This window comes from Crassostrea angulata, chromosome 3 (assembly GCF_025612915.1).
Source record: "Crassostrea angulata isolate pt1a10 chromosome 3, ASM2561291v2, whole genome shotgun sequence".
NCBI classification, from domain to species: Eukaryota; Metazoa; Mollusca; class Bivalvia; order Ostreida; family Ostreidae; genus Magallana; species Magallana angulata.
Genome location: NC_069113.1, coordinates 29,422,179 through 29,441,317, shown reverse-complemented (window position 1 = coordinate 29,441,317; position 19,139 = coordinate 29,422,179). Strand labels below are relative to the sequence as shown.

Sequence of the window (19,139 nt, the reverse complement as noted above, 5' to 3'; positions counted from 1 at the left end):
ATCGTGTTGTAAGGCTTCGAAACCTCGAACTCGACCGAATTGAAAGCATGCTCTAAACTAAAAAATTAAAGTAAACGAGACACAGCAGAATGAAAGAAAGGATTTATGGTATGACATTTACAAAAGGTCATCAAGCTAATATTTAAATGTGAATTTACATGCCATTAAACTCTGAATATGTTTATGCTGAAAGCGATTAAGGATTGAAACATTCAATCATTCATACTATTTTTCTCTCTCAAGCCAGTCAAGGGGCTCGTTTCATAAAGAGGCCTAAAAGTTGGGCCTAACTTAAGGTTAGACCGAGGACTTACACCGAAACTTAGTCCGGCGTATTTTGCATTGCATAAACCGGCGTAACTAGAGGCATAAACTTTAGACTATAGCTTTAGCATAAGTCCTTGACAACGCAGCACTGCACATGCATAAAATTGTTTCTATTACTCTGTTATGTATAGGTGTATGTAGCATGTGAAAATATGATCAATTTTAGAGGAATTTCAATTGAAATGTGCGATGACATAGAGTGAAAAAGGTCCGAAAATTGGATGTAAACATCAATAAGACAACTTGTAAATTTACACCGACCCAGTAAATTCAAAATTTTCAATATGATAAAAGTAATAAAATAACACAAATATATTTTGGACTACCTAATTATTTAAAATGATATATTGATAATTCTATTGGGCACATTACACAAGTCATATACTTCAACCAATACAATGCTGAGTTAAAGGACCCGTTTTAAATTAAACATGATACATTTTTAATTATACGAGATTTCAATGCATTTTGACACTAAATAATACTTCTTGAGCTGTTATTCCAGAAAAAAATTGAAAAGAAATTTTAGGGATTATAAAACAAAATTAATGCATTTTTGTTTTCAATCATTTCGCGATGTTTTGTATTTTATACATACGTATACATGTATTATGATAAGTTACGCTTTCTGTATATCCAGTATTCAGAAATAACAATTTTTATTTATCAAATCAGTTTGAATTGCAGCCTTCTCTAAACTCTAATGTGTCATCATACTTGTAGTTAAAAACTATGTATCAATAAAATATCTTCACTCTAAAAAGAGAATCACAAATTAATTTTAAGATTGTGCGTAAGTATCAGTGAGTTTAATCGGATTCGGTTTTCAGTATTGTTTGCATTCAATAATAAAGCATCTGCATGTACATACATCGTAGGTTATAAAAATATACTGTTCATATATAAATTACAAAAAAAATATTAGCTATTTTCTTGGGAAAAAATTTGAATGAAAGATTTTTAAAAGATAAAGTTATTACTAAATGTAAACTTTTTCACGGTAAATGTTGTAGAAAAAAAATGGTTTAGAAAAAATATGTATTAAATGCAACACATAAAATTAAAATTAGGGCACGTTTATTTATATGAAATATGATCTCTCTCTCTCTCTCTCTCTCTCTCTTTCTCTCTCTGCAGAAACTCCTATGGCAATCAAATTCCAGAATAAAAAGTATAAATCATTCTTTCTCAGTATCTGAATGTGACATTACATGTAACTTAAATCTCATTAGTGATAAAATTTCTATGCTGTCAAATTAATAAAAATTGTGTTCTGAGATGATTACTCGACATTACTTACAATTTGAAGTCACATGACCCGAAAGTGGAGAAAATGATTCAAATGTGGGGGAGTCATGCCTTGTTGAAATGCCTCTGTAAATATTGTTTCTTGAAATAGAATAGCTTTGTAAAATATCAAAGAAACAGTCTAACATGACCCGAAATTGGAGACTTCACTGTATATCTTATTTTTTCTGTCTTACTTGTAATATTTTTAACCTTATTCAATTAAAATCCAAGTTTTTATCATCCTGAATATCTCTGTCATAAACTGTAAAAAGAATCAATATGTGATAAATTTTAGGTGGAGGGGTATTCAAAGTGTTTATGATTTTTGTCGAATCAAACCACATAATGATACTGCAAACAGGTACCAGTATACTTTGTTGTGAACTCAAAAAGCTTAGAACCATGTTTGCAGCACAGGTTGCATTCTTAATGTATATATTATTAATATGTAATGACATGTATTGCACTTTGTAGGCAAAAGTCAAGAAGGTTGGAATGATTATCCCAAGACATTCTATCACTGCTTAGGCATAATACAACTAGGCCTTCATTAAACCAACAGTATCTATAGGCATGAATCGACTAGGCCTTCACCTCAGGCCATGGAGCATCAGCTTATTAAAGCTTCACATGCTAACAAAGAATTCGGAGAGATACCTCAGTAAAGTTCATCAAATGTTCATTAATAATGGACTGATGACTTTTTCACAAACAAACAAGAAAAACTTCACTATTCAGTGGAATAAAGAGCTTGATGAGAGAGGATATGAAAAACTTGTGGGCATGTTTTTAGAAATTGAAAGCGAAAACAAAACTCCTCAACTCCTGCAATTTGACAGCCTTGTCAGTAATTGGGCTTTTAATACAAAACGTCCTGAACTTGCTGAGAGATGGTTGAACTTTCGATTGCAAAAAGAGTGTTCAAGAGCTGTAAAAGTATCCTTAGTTCTTGATTACATAAACTCTTTTACTGGTTTGAGACCTGAAGAGATTGATGAACAAAAAATTATAAATTCAGTAAGGGAAATCAAAACTGATATAATGAATACTGACAATATCACATTTGCCAAGGTAATCCCACCTTTGTGTATGACAAGTGGATACAAATCCTGCATGGAATTGATGAAGGAATACACAAAAAATTTTACGAAAGATGTGTACTTGCTGCCAAAAAACTTAGCATATCGTCTTCCAGATGTTGTTGATGCTGCCATTAGAAAAGATGACTTCAAATTTGCTGCAGAAATCATTAGAGAACATAAAGACATTGCAAATCATTTTTTATTTAAACTTTGGAAAGGTCTTCTCAAACATTCAGACACGCTTTCAGTTGACCGCATTTTTGAACTCTTCAGTTCAGTAGACAACTTCAACCTTCCACATTCTATAGAGGATGATCTGCTGCAGATTTTAGAAAAGTAAGTAACTAAGTATATGTATAATCAAGTAGCAACCCTTTGGTTTTTGCACTCACTATTTCTGACACCAGAAAGTACCATAAAGTCTCTTGTTTAGTACGAACTAATTTATACTAGTGAACGCATTCCCCATAGTTGGATGTAAAATGCTGGAAAAAACTGCGGTTCCTATGCACCCAAAAAGAGGAGATTTTCAATCAAAATTCTTTGATATGCACTGATGTGCATGCATCAATAATGTAAATCAAAGAGGTATTTTGCACTCTAGATATGCAATTTAGTCTCCAATATAGCTTTTCTGCAAACGTCAGGCATTTTCAATATGATCCTTTGTAGCTGCATGCTAGTTCTCAGTGGTTCTATATTTTAAGGATGGTTGTATAAACAAAAACCTCTACATAAAAACAATCATCCTCACGAATGGTTGTACAATTCATACACAACATTACATGGAGTATTTGAAAGAAATATACTAACAGTAATATACGATAAAGATAGATAGATAGATAGATAGATAGATATAGTGTCACAGGTCATATTTATTTCTTTATTTGATGTTCATCAGTGCGCATTGCTGATAGAACGTAATGCTGTATGTATGAATTAGTGCATTAATGTGTAAATGTTGTGATAAGTTACATGGATTTTAGCTCACCTGAGCTGAAAGCTCAAGTGAGCTATTCTGATCACATTTTATCCATCGTCCATCCGTCTGTCTGTAAACTTTTTACATTTTGAACTTCTTCTCTAAAACTGCCTGGCCAATTTCAACCAAATTTGGCACAAAGCATCTTTATGGAAAGGCAAATATAAATTGCAAAAATTAAAGATATTAAATGCCTATGCATATTAACTATGATTTCTAATTTTCTATAGGTCAACTCTAATAAAGTCTGAAATTAAATAATATAAACAAATAAACATGTGGTCATGCAAAACACACTTGCATGTAAAGAAAATCTTCATGTGACTATGCAAAACTCATTCATATACCTTCACCCATTCACTACTCATGCAAGCTCAAGTGGCAATGACTGCCAAACATAAATATGCTAACATAAAACCTTGAAATAACAACTGTGACGAATTCACCACAGAACGAGACACAAGAAAAAAATCAAAATGTTTTCAATCAAAACATCTTAATTGATAAGTCTTCCTGCACTGGATTAAAGTGTGAAATCTTGCAAAAGTCAAGTGCATGCTTCACCAGAAACAGACATTGATCACGTGATTACTAGTAGTCAACAGGTGGCTGATTACATACCGGTGTCATATAATATTTTGAACCCCGCGATATATTGAACCCGGGTTCAAAATATCGCTGCGATATATTGAACCCCCCCATAAAATATTGAACCCAGGTTCAATATTTTATGGCCGCGATATTTTAAACCCCCCTCTATTTTTCATTGGTATTGGAGAGGGGGTTCAAAATATTATGGCTGCGATATTTTGAACCCCCTACCTTTTCCAATTCCCATTGGATAGGGGGTTCAAAATATTATGGCTGCGATATTTTGAACCCCCCTCTATTTTTCATCGCTATAGAAGAGGGGGTTCAAAATATTATGGCCGCGATATTTTGAACCCCCCTCTATTTTTCATTGGTATTGGAGAGGGGGTTCAAAATATTATGGCTGCGATATATTGAACCCCCTACCTTTTTCCAATTCCCATTGGAAAGGGGGTTCAAAATATTATGGCTGCGATATTTTGAACCCCCCCTCTATTTTTCATTGCTATTGGAGAGGGGGTTCAAAATATTATGGCTGCAATATTTTGAACCCCCTACCTTTTTCCAATTCCCATTGGAGAGGGGGTTCAAAATATTATGGCTGCAATATATTGAACCCCCTTCCTTTTTCCAATTCCCATTGGAGAGGGGGTTCAAAATATTATGGCTGCAATATTTTGAACCCCCCCTCTATTTTTCATTGCTATTGGAGAGGGGGTTCAAAATATTATGGCTGCGATATTTTAAACCCCCTACCTTTTTCCAATTCCCATTGGAGAGGGAGTTCAAAATATTATGGCTGCGATATTTTGAACCCCCCTCTATTTTTCATTGGTATTGGAGAGGGGGTTCAAAATATTATGGCTGCGATATATTGAACCCCCTACCTTTTTCCAATTCCCATTGGAGAGGGGGTTCAAAATATTATGGCTGCGATATTTTGAACCCCCCTCTTTTTTCATTGGTATTGGAGAGGGGGTTCAAAATATTATGGCTGCGATATATTGAATCCCCTACCTTTTTCCAATTCCAATTGGAAAGGGGGTTTAAAATATTATGGCTGCGATATATTGATCCACCTACCTATTTCTTATTCCCATTGGAGAGGGGGTTCAAAATATTATGGCTGCTATATATTGAACCTCCTACCTTTTTCCAATTCCCATTAGAAAGGGGGTTCAAAATATTATTATTATTAAGGTACGCAACCTTTAGATTGGGCCAGTCCATTTGCAATTCCCAAATTGTATTACATAACAGGGATACCATACAGGCTGATGTCAGCTATGAAGGGAGCCAATTAATGTTTACCTAGCTACCACCAGTGTGTATACGCAGTACACAGGTGTAAGCCCCCTTTTCTCCCACCTGAGGACTACCATTTAGAGTAACCTCCAAGGATACCCTATTTTCTTGGTAACAAAAAGAATCACCAAAAACAATATGATTTTCATTCATAATATTTTTTATTACAGACTGACAATAAAAGCACAATTATACCCCCCCCCCCCCAAAAAAAATTGAATTCTGTATATGCATGAAGTAAAGATTTGGGGGGGGGGGGGGGCAAAAGCAATAAAAGAAGGGGGGGGGCATTATTATTTATAATTAAATTTCACAGCCATTAAATTTTGAAACCCCTAGATCTCCAATAGCCAGTGATAAGAAGGGTTTTCAATATATCGCAGCCATAATATTATGAACCCCCTCTCCAATGGGAATTGGAAATAGGTATGGGGTTCAAAATATCGCAGCCATAATATTTTGAACCCCCTCTTCAATGGGAATTGGAAATAGTAAGGGGTTCAATATATCGCAGCCATAATATTTTGAACCCCCTCTCCAATGGGAATTGGAAACAATAATATTTTGAACCCCCTTTCCAATAGCAAAAAAAAAATAAAGGGGGATTCAAAATATCACGGCCATAATATTTTGAACCCCCTCTCCAATGGGAATTGGAAAAAGGTAGGCGGTTTAAAATATCGCGGCCATAATATTTTGAACCCCCTCTCCAATAGCAATGAAAAATAGAGGGGGGGTTCAAAATATCGCAGCCATAATATTTTGAACCCCCTCTCCAATGGGAATTGGAAACAATAATATTTTGAACCCCTTCTCCAATAGCAAAAGAAAAAATAGAGGGGGATTCAAAATATCGCAGCCATAATATTTTGAACCCCCTCTCCAAAGGAAATTGGAAACAGTAGGGGGTTCAATATATCGCAGCCATAATATTTTGAACTCCCTCTCCAATGGGAATTGGAAATAGGTAGGGGGTTCAAAATATCGCAGCCATAATATTTTGAACCCCCTCTCCAATGGGAATTGGAAACAATAATATTTTGAACCCCCTCTCCAATAGCAAAAAAAAATAGAGGGGGATTCAAAATATTGCGGCCATAAAATTTTGAACCCCCTCTCCAAAGGAAATTGGAAACAGTAAGGGGTTCAATATATCCCAGCCATAATATTTTGAACCCCCTCTCCAATAGCAATAAAAAAAGGAGGGGGGTTCAATATATCGCAGCCATAATATTTTGAACCCCCTCTCCAATGGGAATTGGAAATAGGTAGGGGGTTCAAAATATCGCAGCCATAATATTTTGAACCCCCTCTCCAAAGGAAATTGGAAACAGAAGGGGGTTCAATATATTGCAGCCATAATATTTTGAACCCCCTCTCCAATGGGAATTGGAAATGGTAGGGGATTCAAAATATCGCAGCCATAATATTTTGAACCCCCTTTCCAATGGGAATTGGAAACAGTAGGGGGTTCAATATATTGCAGCCATAATATTTTGAACCCCCTCTCCAATGGGAATTGGAAAAAGGAAGGGGGTTCAATATATCGCAGCCATAATATTTTGAACCCCCTCTCCAATAGCAATAAAAAAAGGAGGGGGGTTCAAAATATCGCAGCCATAATATTTTGAACCCCCTCTCCAAAGGAAATTGGAAAAAGGAAGGGGGTTCAATATATCGCGGCCATAATATTTTGAACCCCTTCTCCAAGAGCAATGAAAATTCAAGAGGGTTTCAAAATATGGCGGCCATAATATTTTGAACCCGGGGTTCAATATTTTATGGGGGGGTTCAATAAATCGCAGCGATATTTTGAACCCGGGTTCATTATATTGCATAATATATTGAACCCGGGTTCAATATTTCGCGGTATGAAAATATTATTTGACACCAGTATTTGCAAATTCACTGATGAGAACTTTTTTGATGCAAGGAACAGGGAATAAACGCTCTAATACATGGAAATTAAATTAAGAATTGGGTATTTTTGACAACTGCATACCTATTCAAATTGCATAACATGTGATATCAGTGGTCATATTCCCGCGGTATCCAGGAACACACTCTGACAAAAATAGGTTAAAATTTTGTTCCTTTGCCTAATACACACTCCCCACTTTTGATCAAATTTTGGCTTTAAAAAAGGCATATTATGCACTAGACTTTATGCTTATCCTTCCTTTTAGAAAGAAAAAAAGGGGGCAATTTAAGCCTTTAAATTCAGTTTGCGACTTGGTAGAGGTGAACTTTGTAATGTACGATTACATTTTGTTTTCATTTATTTATTGTATTTTTAGAGATCAGAAACAGTGGAAGGTTTTCAAGGATCCCTCGATAAAAGGGTAAGTAAAATTTTAAAATCAAACTTACCAGTACATTGATTATGTTTCTTTGATCTTGAACACATTTTTCTGTGTGATTTGATATTGGTCTGTGTTGTTTGGTGATCTCCTGATCTCTTAATCAATGAAAACAAAATTAATATATAAAACAAAAAAGTTAACTCATGAATCATTTAAGTTCATATTTCCAGTGTATTCATCTTAACTGGTTACCTCTGTATATTTAATTGATATCTGCTGAGTCTGATTGGTCAGGTTCTATTTACTTATTTAAAGAAATTCTGTTAATCTTGATCGGTACATTTTATTTAATCAAAATATGTGTTCATTGTGTCCTAATGTTGTTAAAGGAGGCTTCGAGGTCAACAACCTACCCATTAGATCTACCTTAACATTTAAAGAGATGATCTCTTTTGCCATATTAAAAGAAAATATCAAAATATTTTTTACATAAAATTTTAAAAGAGACTAAAAAGTTAAAGCATATGTGATAATTATAACCCCCGCAAACGAAGTTTGGGGGGTATAATATAGGAATCACCTTGTCTGTCCATCTGTCTGTGCAAAATTTGTGTCCAGTCCATATCTTTCTTATGGAGAAACATTAGAAGTTCTTACTTCACACAGGAATTGCTTATGACCTGAGGGTGTGTCATGACCTTAGGTCATTTGGGCAAGGTCAAGGTCACTGACAGAAAAAGTTCAAAATTCGTTTCCAGTCCTTATCTTCCTCATGGACAAACATTTAACGTTCTTACTTCACGCAAATATTGCTTATGACCTGAGGTTGTATCGTGACCTTGACCCATGGTCATTTGGGCAAGATCAAGGTCACTGACAGGAAAAGTAAAAAAATTGGTGTCTGATTGATATCTTTTAATGTAAAAACATTACCATTTATTTACACCTTATTTCACACAAAGATTGTTTATGAAGTAAAGGTGTGTCATGACTTTGACCCAAGATAATTTGGGCAATGTTTCATTCCAGTCTGTGTCATGTCTTGTATAAATGGAAATGCAAATGTCTTCATGCATTTACAGTTAAGTTGAAATAAAATGGAATTTAAAGAATAGAAAATGGTTTGTGTACTCATGTTAGCATTAACAATTTTTTAAAAAGTGCAGTTGTTATCGATAGAACATGGACAGTTAGATAGATAGCATCCATCATTTTCTATTATAAAAAATTGCTATCCGTTTTCATCTGTCGTCGTGCATCGTCCGTCGTGCATTAACAATTTTATATTTTTAACTTCTTCTTAAAAACTACAAGGCTAATTGTTACCATTTTTGGTGTTAGGCATCTCTATGGTAAGAGGAATCTTAATTGTGAAATTCGTGACTCTACCACCCCCGGGGCACCACAAGTGGGGCCAAGTATGCAAAAAAAAAAGCCAAATTGTCAAAAATCTTCTTCTCTACTCCCACACATGTGAGGAAAAAACTTGTTGCATGGTTATGATGTCCATGAAGCCCTCAACCAAAATTGTGAAATTTATGACTCATGGTTCAGGCTCTAGGGTGGGGCCAATGTGGCCATATAGTAAAAATGTATTAAATATTTAAAAATCCTCTTTTCTCCCAAACATGTGGGCAAAAAACTGAATACATGGTTATGATGTCCACTAACTCCTCTACCTAAATTGTGAAATTCATGGCCCCTGGGTCAGGGGTTCAGGACAATGGGGGGGGGGGGCAATATGGCAATATAGTATTAATGCATATATTGTTTTAAAATCTTCTTCTTTATTCTCACACATCTGTATGAAAAATTGGCTTCATAATTATGTTTACCAGGAAGTCCTCTACTAAAATTTTAAATTTCATGTCCCCTGGAGTATGGGTTTGACTCTAGGGCAGAGCCAAAATGGATGTATAGGTGTAAATGCATATCATGTTAAAAATTATCTTCTTTACTCCCACACACCTGACAGGAAAACTGAATTCATGATTTTATAGACCAGATCTTTAAGGTTTTTGCCAAAATTATAGGTTTCATTGTTCTTTTTGAAAGATTTCAGGCAGGGGGGTGGTCGACACTACAAATTTATAATTTTTCTACTCCAGAATGAAACCTAATTATTTAATTGCAGATATATATATATATATATATATATATATATATATATATATATATATATATATATATATATATATATATATATATATATATATGAGACTCCTCGACAAGTTTGTGTATGGGTTATATGCTATTCAGGTGACCGTTAAGGCCTACTGGCCTCTTGTTTTCTTTGTATGAGTTTGCTCACAGAGAATCTCGTTCTTTATTGTTAAGGATTTGAATTCTATCACATCTGTTCTATTGGTTTAGATTTATGTAAAAAAAATTATCACTTGATGCACATGTACTGAGTTACTGGTAGTTGCTTCAATTTTCACAATACTTTTAATATTCATTATTGCTAAAATAGCAGGTGGATATTTTCAGCAAAATAGCCAGGACTGATGTCTTTTTTATTAGCTCAATTGAGCTGAAAGCTCAAGTGAGCTTTTCTGATCACATTTTGTCTGTTGTCTGTCTGTCTCCGCCTGTCTATCTGTCGATAAACTTTTCACATTTTCAATATCTTCTTAAAAACTACTGGGCCAATTTTAACCAAACTTGGCACAAAGCACCTTTAGGCAAAGGGGATTCAAGGTTGTGAAAATTAGGGCATGCCCTTTTCAAAGGGGAAATAATTAGGAATTATTAAACATCTTTTAAAAATATTCAAAAATCTTCTTCTCAAGAATGTGCATCCTCGGGTAGTTTAGATTCAAAGTTGTGAAAATCATGACCCCAGGAGTTGGGTCAACGGGGGGTTAAAATTTTACATCGGAATATATAGAGAAAATCTTTTAAAATATTCTGCTCAGAAACTAATCCGCCAGAAAAGCTGTAACTGGTGTGGAAGCATCCTCAGGTAGTGAAGATTGAAAGTTGTGAAAATCATGACCCCTCATGGTGGGGTGAGGCCACAATAGGGGGAGGTTAAAATTTTACATAAGAATATAGAGAAAATCTTTGAAATTTTTTTTCTCAAAAACTAATAAGCCAGGAAATTTGAAACTTGTGTGGATGAATACTCAGGTATTGTAGAGTCAAAGTTGTGATAATAATGACCCCCAGGGGAAGGATGGAGTCACAAGGGGGGGGGGTTAAATTTTTACATAGGAATATATAGAGTAAATCATAAAAAATCTTCTTCTCAGAAGCTAATCAGCCATGTGTTTCTTTAAGATTGCCAAGACTTTGGCCTCTGGACGATTCTTGGGCCTCACAAGGGATTCAGAGTTTGATGTTTGTTTATATTCTATATTTAAACATTTGTTTAGGATCTTTTTGAGAACTGCAATGCTCAACATGTGATAATACAGGGTTTAACACTAAGGCACGTCCAACCGACTTTGTCTAGTAAACGATAGGTCCGGTCGGGTTAAAATGTCTGTGTACTAGCCCGACTGGTCGTGTGGAAAAAAAAGTGTGCACATAATTTTTCTTTAATAGAAGTAAAAGCACTTTTTCCTAACAAGCATAAATTCTACAAACCGTTATTTAGGTACAACCCAAGGACTAACCAAGAGGATGAAGTGGGGGAAATACTCACTTTTTGATTGGTAACTTCGTCGAAATTTCCTCCGAACCAAAAGTTTAAAGTTGACTTGTACACGGAGTTCATAATAGTGTAAATTAACCCCCAAGGGCAATAAAATGTTAATTATTTAATTCTAAAGATGTCTACACAAACTCAGCTTATCTTTAGGGGTTATAAATACGGGTGATGCAACCACATGCTGTACAAAACGATGTTTATTACTTTAAGGCTAGTGTTGATAACAGTGAATTTGTTGGTAACTTGTAATTAGCTAATAACACTGCCAAACTTATGCTAAAATAATCATAACCCCTTTGTTTACAGTTATAATATCTTTAATAAAAAAAAATCAAAATTCTCAACATTATGGTTGGGTTGGACTAATGCCACCAAAATACACTACAAAACAGAGACTGATTTTATTTGTCATTTTAGTTAACACAATTACAAAACATTTGATCTATAAAATGTATGAATACATCAAATGATTTATATCTAATAAACTTGATAATTTTTTTATTAATTTTTAGAATTTGTTTTATTTTTCAATCATAATGACTTGTTTCTTATCTGATTTAAATTATTAAAGGATAAATCTGTGTATATCATTATTATTGTTATGCCATTATCAAGTAATGAAAGTCTCCTCAATTTCTCAAACTTCTCCATATTTCTCTGTTAAGGAGAAGACAAGTCTTCCTAAAGTTTTGTTGGTCCCTGATCAACCATTGAATACATGTATCATTATTAATAGTACAATTTGAATAAATGAAATCTTAAATTATAGTGTTTGAATGATTCATTATTGTTAAAGATTAACCAATACAATTAAATAGAAACAAGTCTTTAATATTTAATGTTTGTCATTACTTTTAGTTTATTTTTGTCAAAATTGGCCAGGGCTAGTAGTAAAAGAGTCAGGGCTAGTGAAAAATTGCTGAGGTAGCCCGTCTGGTCTAGTAATTAAAAAACTAATTGTCAAACCCTGTATTACTAAAATGTCATCCTGTTAGAAAAGGGGCTAATAATAATATTAAACATAAGAATATTCAGGGAGAAAAACAGATTTTGATTTATACAGGATCTACATGTATTATACTACATTGTCCAGATAGTTTGTATTATGACTATATTAAGCTGATTTTATCATACCTTTTGTTCCTCAGGTGAGCAATGTGGCCTATGGGCCTCTTGTTTGATGTTGTACATGTGTATATATCTTCATAAGAAGTTTGATGACTGGAAATTTTGACGATAGGAAAGGAAGATCATCAAATTGAATATAGTCAAAATACCGGTAACATGTCGTCAATAATAGCATTGACAGTATTTCAATGATATTAATTTTGATGAATTTGATTCTAGCAAACACTGTGAGAACTGTGGAGAAAAGATTGAACCTCACGTATTTGATGGAGAAGGCATAGAAATGATAAAGACCAACATATCTGCAACTTTGGATAGACATAACAAAGATCGCTTTTCAACTTTCTTGCAATTTTTGCACTCTCTTGAAGACATCAATTATGTAGTGGATGGAATGTGGCTAAATCACCATTTCATTATGAAAGAAAAAAAGACATTTCATTCAACAATGGAATTGGAAGTGAGTATATAATTTTGGAGAAAGAGATATTAGCTCAGTTTTACTTACTAGAAAGACCAATAAACTGCTTTCTTAATTACCAAAGGATAGGTAATGTGGGTGACATAACAATATATATTCTCCAGTACATGTAGTAAGAAGAATAAGCGGTACATACCAAATTAAAGTCATTACAGCATCATGGACTTTATTAGCTCACCTGAACTGAAGGTTCAAGTTAGCTTTTCTGATCATCTGTTTTCCGTTGTCCGTCTGTCTGTAAACTTTTCACATTTTTGACATCTTCTCTAAAACAACTGAGCCAAATTAAAGCAAACTTGGTACAAAGCATCCTTATGGAAAGGGGATTCTAAATTCTTAAAATAAAGGGCATTACCCTTTTTAAAAGGGAGATAATGGCAAAAGAGTGAGTATAGGGTGTGTGTCTTTAAAAATCTTCATTTCAAGAACCACTGCACGAGTAATGCCAATATTTACAGCAAAGCTAATATATTTAGTAAAGATTCTAAATTGTAAAAATCGTGACCCTCGAACCAAAACTTGGGCCCCAGGTGGGGTTCAAAGTTGAAGGTGGCTCACTACACCTTGAAATATTTTCTCAAATCAGCAGAAAATTACTTGATTATGATAGATATCATAATGGATAAGAAGTATTAAGTCAAATACAGTCAAAACTGCCGAAGCAGCCACCCCTATTAAGCAGTCACCTTTCGTATGCGGTCATTTTATATCCTCCCAATGAAAAATCCTATATATAATTGCCCTCTAAAAAGCAGTCACCTGTCTAACGCAGTCACTTTGTCATCGTATTTTAATCCGAAACTGTACAGTCAACATGCATTAGGCACCCATTTTGGCCGGTCACATGATATACACCCAAGTTTAAACATGGCTTCCGAATGTCAGGTAATAAATGTAAATAATAATTATACGTTTGTACTCTCCACTTAACCCTATTTGGTTCATACTTCACATAAACAGAGCTTATGAATAAAGGGTGTGCTGTGACCTTGAACCAAGTTTCAAGGTCAAATGGGAGGGAAAAATTCTTGTCCGGAGAACATCTTTTCTCCCATGGTCCAATCTGGCTCATACTTCACTCACAGAGTGCCTACGATCAAAGGGTATGCTGTGACCTTGAATGATGTTTGTAGGTCAAGTTTCAAGGTTGGATCATGCAAAATTCTTTTTGTCCCCCGCCGCAACGCGGAGCGGGGACATAGAAATGCCGGGTGTCCGTCCGTCCGTGTGTCCGTGGGTCCATGTGTCCGTTGGTCTGTGTGTCCGTGGGTCCGTGCGTCCGTGGGTCTGTGCGTCACACTTTTTTGTAAGCGCTCTCATGCCTACAAATTTTGATGGATTTTCATTAAATTTATACCAAATGTTTATACCACTATTACCTTGGTCCAGTTCGAAAATCAGCATTGGTTGATACTTTTTGTTGGAGTTATCGGACTTTGACTGCAATAATGACTCCGTTTTATCCAAAAATTGACCTTGTAAGCGCTCTCATGCCTACAAATTTTGACGGATTTTCATTAAATTGATACCAAATGTTTATACCACTATTACCTTGGTCAAATTCGAAAATCAGCGTTAGTCGATACTTTTTGTTGGCGTTATAGGACTTTGACCGCAATAATGACTCTGTTTTATCCAAAAATTAACCTTGTAAGCGCTCTCATGCCTACAAATTTTGACAGATTTTCATTAAATTGATACCAAATGTTTATACCACTAATACTTTGGTCAAGTTCAAAAATCAGCATTGTTCGATACTTTTTGTTGGTGTTATGGGACTTGGCCACAATCATGACTCCGTTTTATCCAAAAATTGACCTTGTAAGCGCTCTCATGCCTACAAATTTTGACGGATTTTCATTAAATTGATACCAAATGTTTATACCACTATTACCTTGGTCAAGTTCGAAAATCAGCGTTAGTCAATACTTTTTGTTGGCTTTATAGGACTTTTACCGCAATAATGACTCCCTTTTATCCAAAAATTAACCTTGTAAGCGCTCTCATGCCTACAAATTTTGACAGATTTTCATTAAATTGATACCAAATGTTTATACCACTAATACTTTGGTCAAGTTCAAAAATCAGCATTGTTCGATACTTTTTGTTGGTGTTATGGGACTTGGCCACAATCATGACTCCGTTTTTTTCCAAAAATTGACCTTGTAAGCGTGCTCATGCCTACAAATTTTGACGGATTTTCATTAAATTGATACTAAATGTTTATACCACTAATACCTTGGTCAAGTTCCTAAATCAGCCTTGGTTGATAGACTCGATACTAGTATACTGCTTGACCAGCGGGGGACCCTGGAATTCTATTCTTGTTTCAGAGCATATACATGTATATATTCTCCACTAGGCCTTATTTACCTCCTACTTCACATTAACAGAGCTTTTTGGTAAATGGTTTGCAGCGACTTTACAATTTGAACCAAGTCAATGTGAAGGTCATATTAGACCTCTTTATAATCAGTTTTAGACTGTAGATTATTTCCCATTTGCTAAATCTTGCTCAGGTTTAACAAAAATGCCTGTATGTGAGGAGTGATGAGATTAAATTTTAAGGTTTATGCCAGCTGGAAAATTTTTAAGTTATTGGTAAAGGTCAAAGAAATGCTTTTCATCCTATAGTCCATTATTCAAGCGCAGCCCTTTGAGATTGTCAATATATCAATGTTGTCTAGTTCGTGTTCAGAACTACATAATTCTTTTTTTTTTCTTTGAAGGACTACCTCCACCAATATTTACCTGGCAGAAAGTTGATCATTGCAAGAAATGTTTTCTTCCATCAAAATGAACACATTTTTGATGATCCAGATGTTATTGGATTCCCAGTGAACTATAGCGAGTAATACTTGTTAAACTCCTTTGAATAAGAGGGGGGGGGGGGGGGGGTTACACTGTTTTAACCCTTGTGTGTATGTCTGTCTGTCCTAACAAATTTCTTTTGCTACTATAAATCACAGATGATTGAAATTGCATTGACATCTATATAAATGAAAAATACAAAGTTTTTGATCAGATTTGAAACAGTTATTCAGTCTCACGATTTTGCATATTGCGGTCAAAATGAGACACTAAATTCCATAAATAACATACTTGTGTTACTCCATGTAACAAACCAAACTAATTAAAATTAGATGTTCATAATCCACTACCGCTTCTCAAACACCAGCTTTGAAGGGGACACATGTTTTGGGGGTATTTTGTAATAAAAAAAAAATCATTAGTTAAAATATTGTTCACTTAATCAATATACTTGAATTTAGGTAACTGAAACTGTGTGACTATAAAGTGAACTTGTAAACAAAAAAGAGCCCAACTTTCAATTCTCTCAGTACATACTTTGATTTGTACAATTTTTCTCTTAGCTTTAGGTTTAAATGGTATGGGACACTTACGATATTATAATGGATGAAAATACATCATATTCAAAACAAAATTACCATTTTGAAATTTTTGTGAAATGAAATAATAATTAACCATGAATTTAATTTCGAATTTATATTACTGTGGAATCATTAAGATTTGTGGGGGCCAATTTTCAAGGATTGCTTACATTTTATTGGTTCGTGGGAACGTAATTTCGTGTATTCTCGTATTCCTACAAATTGAAACATGACTTTATATCACTAATTTATTATTTCATTGAGAATGATAATTCATGAATGAGAGATACCCAAGAATTCCACGAAAATTGAGCCACCACGAAATCTAATGGTTCCACAGTATTACAGTAAAAAATGTCAAAGCCCAGAACAGATTTTGTTCTAATGCATATGACTTAATTGCAGAAAATCACAATTTAAAGGTGTCCCAAAACTCTCCAAAGGACATGAAGCTTTTGAATTCAAAAATATTATTGACATTTTGGTAAACTTGATAAAACCATTACAATTTTTCATGTTTACTCAGTAATTTTCTCAATAAATTAAAAAGTTTTACCTTTAGGCCAAAATAAAATTGTTTGTTTGGAATTGCCTTACTTCTCATCGAAATACCCCCGCTGATAAAATTTTATTAGCAAAAAAAAAAAAAACCAAAACTTGTTTTATATATGGAAATTTTTATTTTTTACCTATTTTTGATAGTTTAACTTCAAGTTTTAATTTTTTTTTTTTTTAAAAACCTTTCCCTCCCTCCTGGACCAGAAACCTCTAGATGGCAATTCCAAACAAACATTTACTTAAGGATGGCCTTAGTCCTATTTTTCCAAAAGGATTATGTAAAACTTGAATTTCAACAGGTCATCTTTTGTCACGGCAAAATGTTATTATTAATTAAATCTAAACTAATTGCATTTAATACAAAGTTAGTTCTTGGTCACAAACTGTATAATTTTGTATTCTTTTGTTGTAGTGATGAGCGTAAAAAATCTGCTTCGAGTTTAGATGATTTGTTTTTGCTGTATGCTGCACTTCAATTCAACCAAAGCTGTTATATTGTGACTGGAGATTATATGAGAGATCACATATCTAAATTGAAAGAAAATTTAACTGAACTTTGCTCCAGATGGATTTTGTCCAAGTCTATTAAGACATTTCAGAGAGTCTCACCGAACACTTGGGTAAGTTAGGTACACTGTAAATAAAAAGTGACTTAATAAACAAAGAAAAGGGATAATTTTGATCTTTAAATGCCTTTAAACAACTTATCCTTCATAGCTTTATAATTATTATTTAGGTGTACCCTAGCCTGCTATACATTATGTGTAGCATTGTCTAGTTATCGGGATATGTTGGGTGTGTGCTTTCTTATGTTTTCTTTTCTTTTATATTGCAGGAACTTCCCATTACAGCTAAGCCTTTTGTAAAGACAGAAAAGGGATGGCACATTAGCACTTCAGATAGAATACATTCACCTAGAGTTTGGTGTATCCAGGAATGCAAATAAAATCAAATTATAGTAAACAATCTTGTATTACAGGTAATGCCAATTATTCAATTAGATATCCCAATTTTTTTTTGTTTTTTTTTTAATGGAATATATATTTTATTCAATAAATTACAAAACATCTCCGCAGAGACCCTCAGATTTATCGTCACCTGGCGAGCCAGGGGCCCCCTGGATCAGATAAGTTATAGTTTTATACATACAGTTTTATACAGTCTTATATCAACATTCAACATGGATTTGCCAGGAGATGCATGTATAAAAATACATATATATTTTAAATGTGTAAACAATGACTTTAAAAATGAGTCAGTGGGGGACTCAGAATAAAGTGTCCTTAGAGACCCCTACTAGTTATGTTCCAAAGGCCGGGTCACCCTTGGATTATCATTATTATCAGATACATTTAAGCTAATAGCTTGCATGATCATTGTTTTAAAAATTGTTTGTAATATCTTATTCATTAAATCACACTCAAATATTATTTCATCATAAACTATATTCAATAATAAAATGCATAAAAAATCAATAAACAGATAAGTTTTATATGAAACTACTTATATGTTTTAGCAAAGAAATAAATTAAAATATTTATTAATATTTGTTTATTTGTTATTTATGTCTCTGGTTTTATTTGGAAAGGTTTTAAGTGGAAGATAATGAAAATCGAGCTCACCTGGGCTGAAAGCTCAAATTACATTTTGTCTGTCGTCCGTCCGTCTGTCCATCTGTCTGTAAATTTTTCCTATTTTCAACATCTTATCCACAACCATAGGGTCAATTTTAACCAAACTTGGCACAAACATCCTTAGGCTTAGGCAAAGGGGATTCATAGTTGTGAAAATTAAGAACCAAGCCCTTTTCCAAGGGGAGATAATAAGGAATTATTGAAATTTGTTGAGAAATTTTCAAAATCTTCTCAAGAATTATTTGAGCAGGAAAGCTGAAACTTACTTGGAAGCATCCTCAGGTTGTGTAAGTACAAGGTTGTAAAAATCATGATCCTCGGGGTTAGGGTGGGGCCACAATGGTGGGTCGAATTTTTACAAAAGAATAAATAGAGTTTTTCTTTAAGAAACTTCTCAGAAAATAATCAGCC

At 34.1% G+C, this 19,139-nt stretch overlaps 1 protein-coding gene across 1 annotated transcript; it reads left to right on the top strand.

The window, feature by feature from the left end:
* The first annotated feature begins 18 nt into the window (after positions 1–18).
* Positions 19–18,640, top strand: LOC128175470 (uncharacterized). Its single transcript, XM_052841099.1, has 7 exons — positions 19–108; positions 2,092–3,035; positions 7,875–7,919; positions 12,883–13,123; positions 15,874–15,995; positions 17,507–17,714; positions 17,930–18,640. The coding sequence occupies exons 2-7, from the start codon at positions 2,191–2,193 to the stop codon at positions 18,038–18,040; spliced, it is 1,572 nt and encodes a 523-aa protein (XP_052697059.1). The 5' UTR covers positions 19–108; positions 2,092–2,190; the 3' UTR covers positions 18,041–18,640.
* The last annotated feature ends 499 nt before the right edge of the window (positions 18,641–19,139 follow it).

Coding starts and splice junctions, on each gene's coding strand:
- LOC128175470 (XM_052841099.1), top strand. CDS start 2,191: ATGAATCGACTAGGCCTTCACCTCAGGCCATGGAGCATCAGCTTATTA. Junction 13,124..15,873: donor ATTCAACAATGGAATTGGAA/GTGAGTATATAA, acceptor TTTTCTTTGAAG/GACTACCTCCACCAATATTT. Junction 15,996..17,506: donor TTCCCAGTGAACTATAGCGA/GTAATACTTGTT, acceptor CTTTTGTTGTAG/TGATGAGCGTAAAAAATCTG.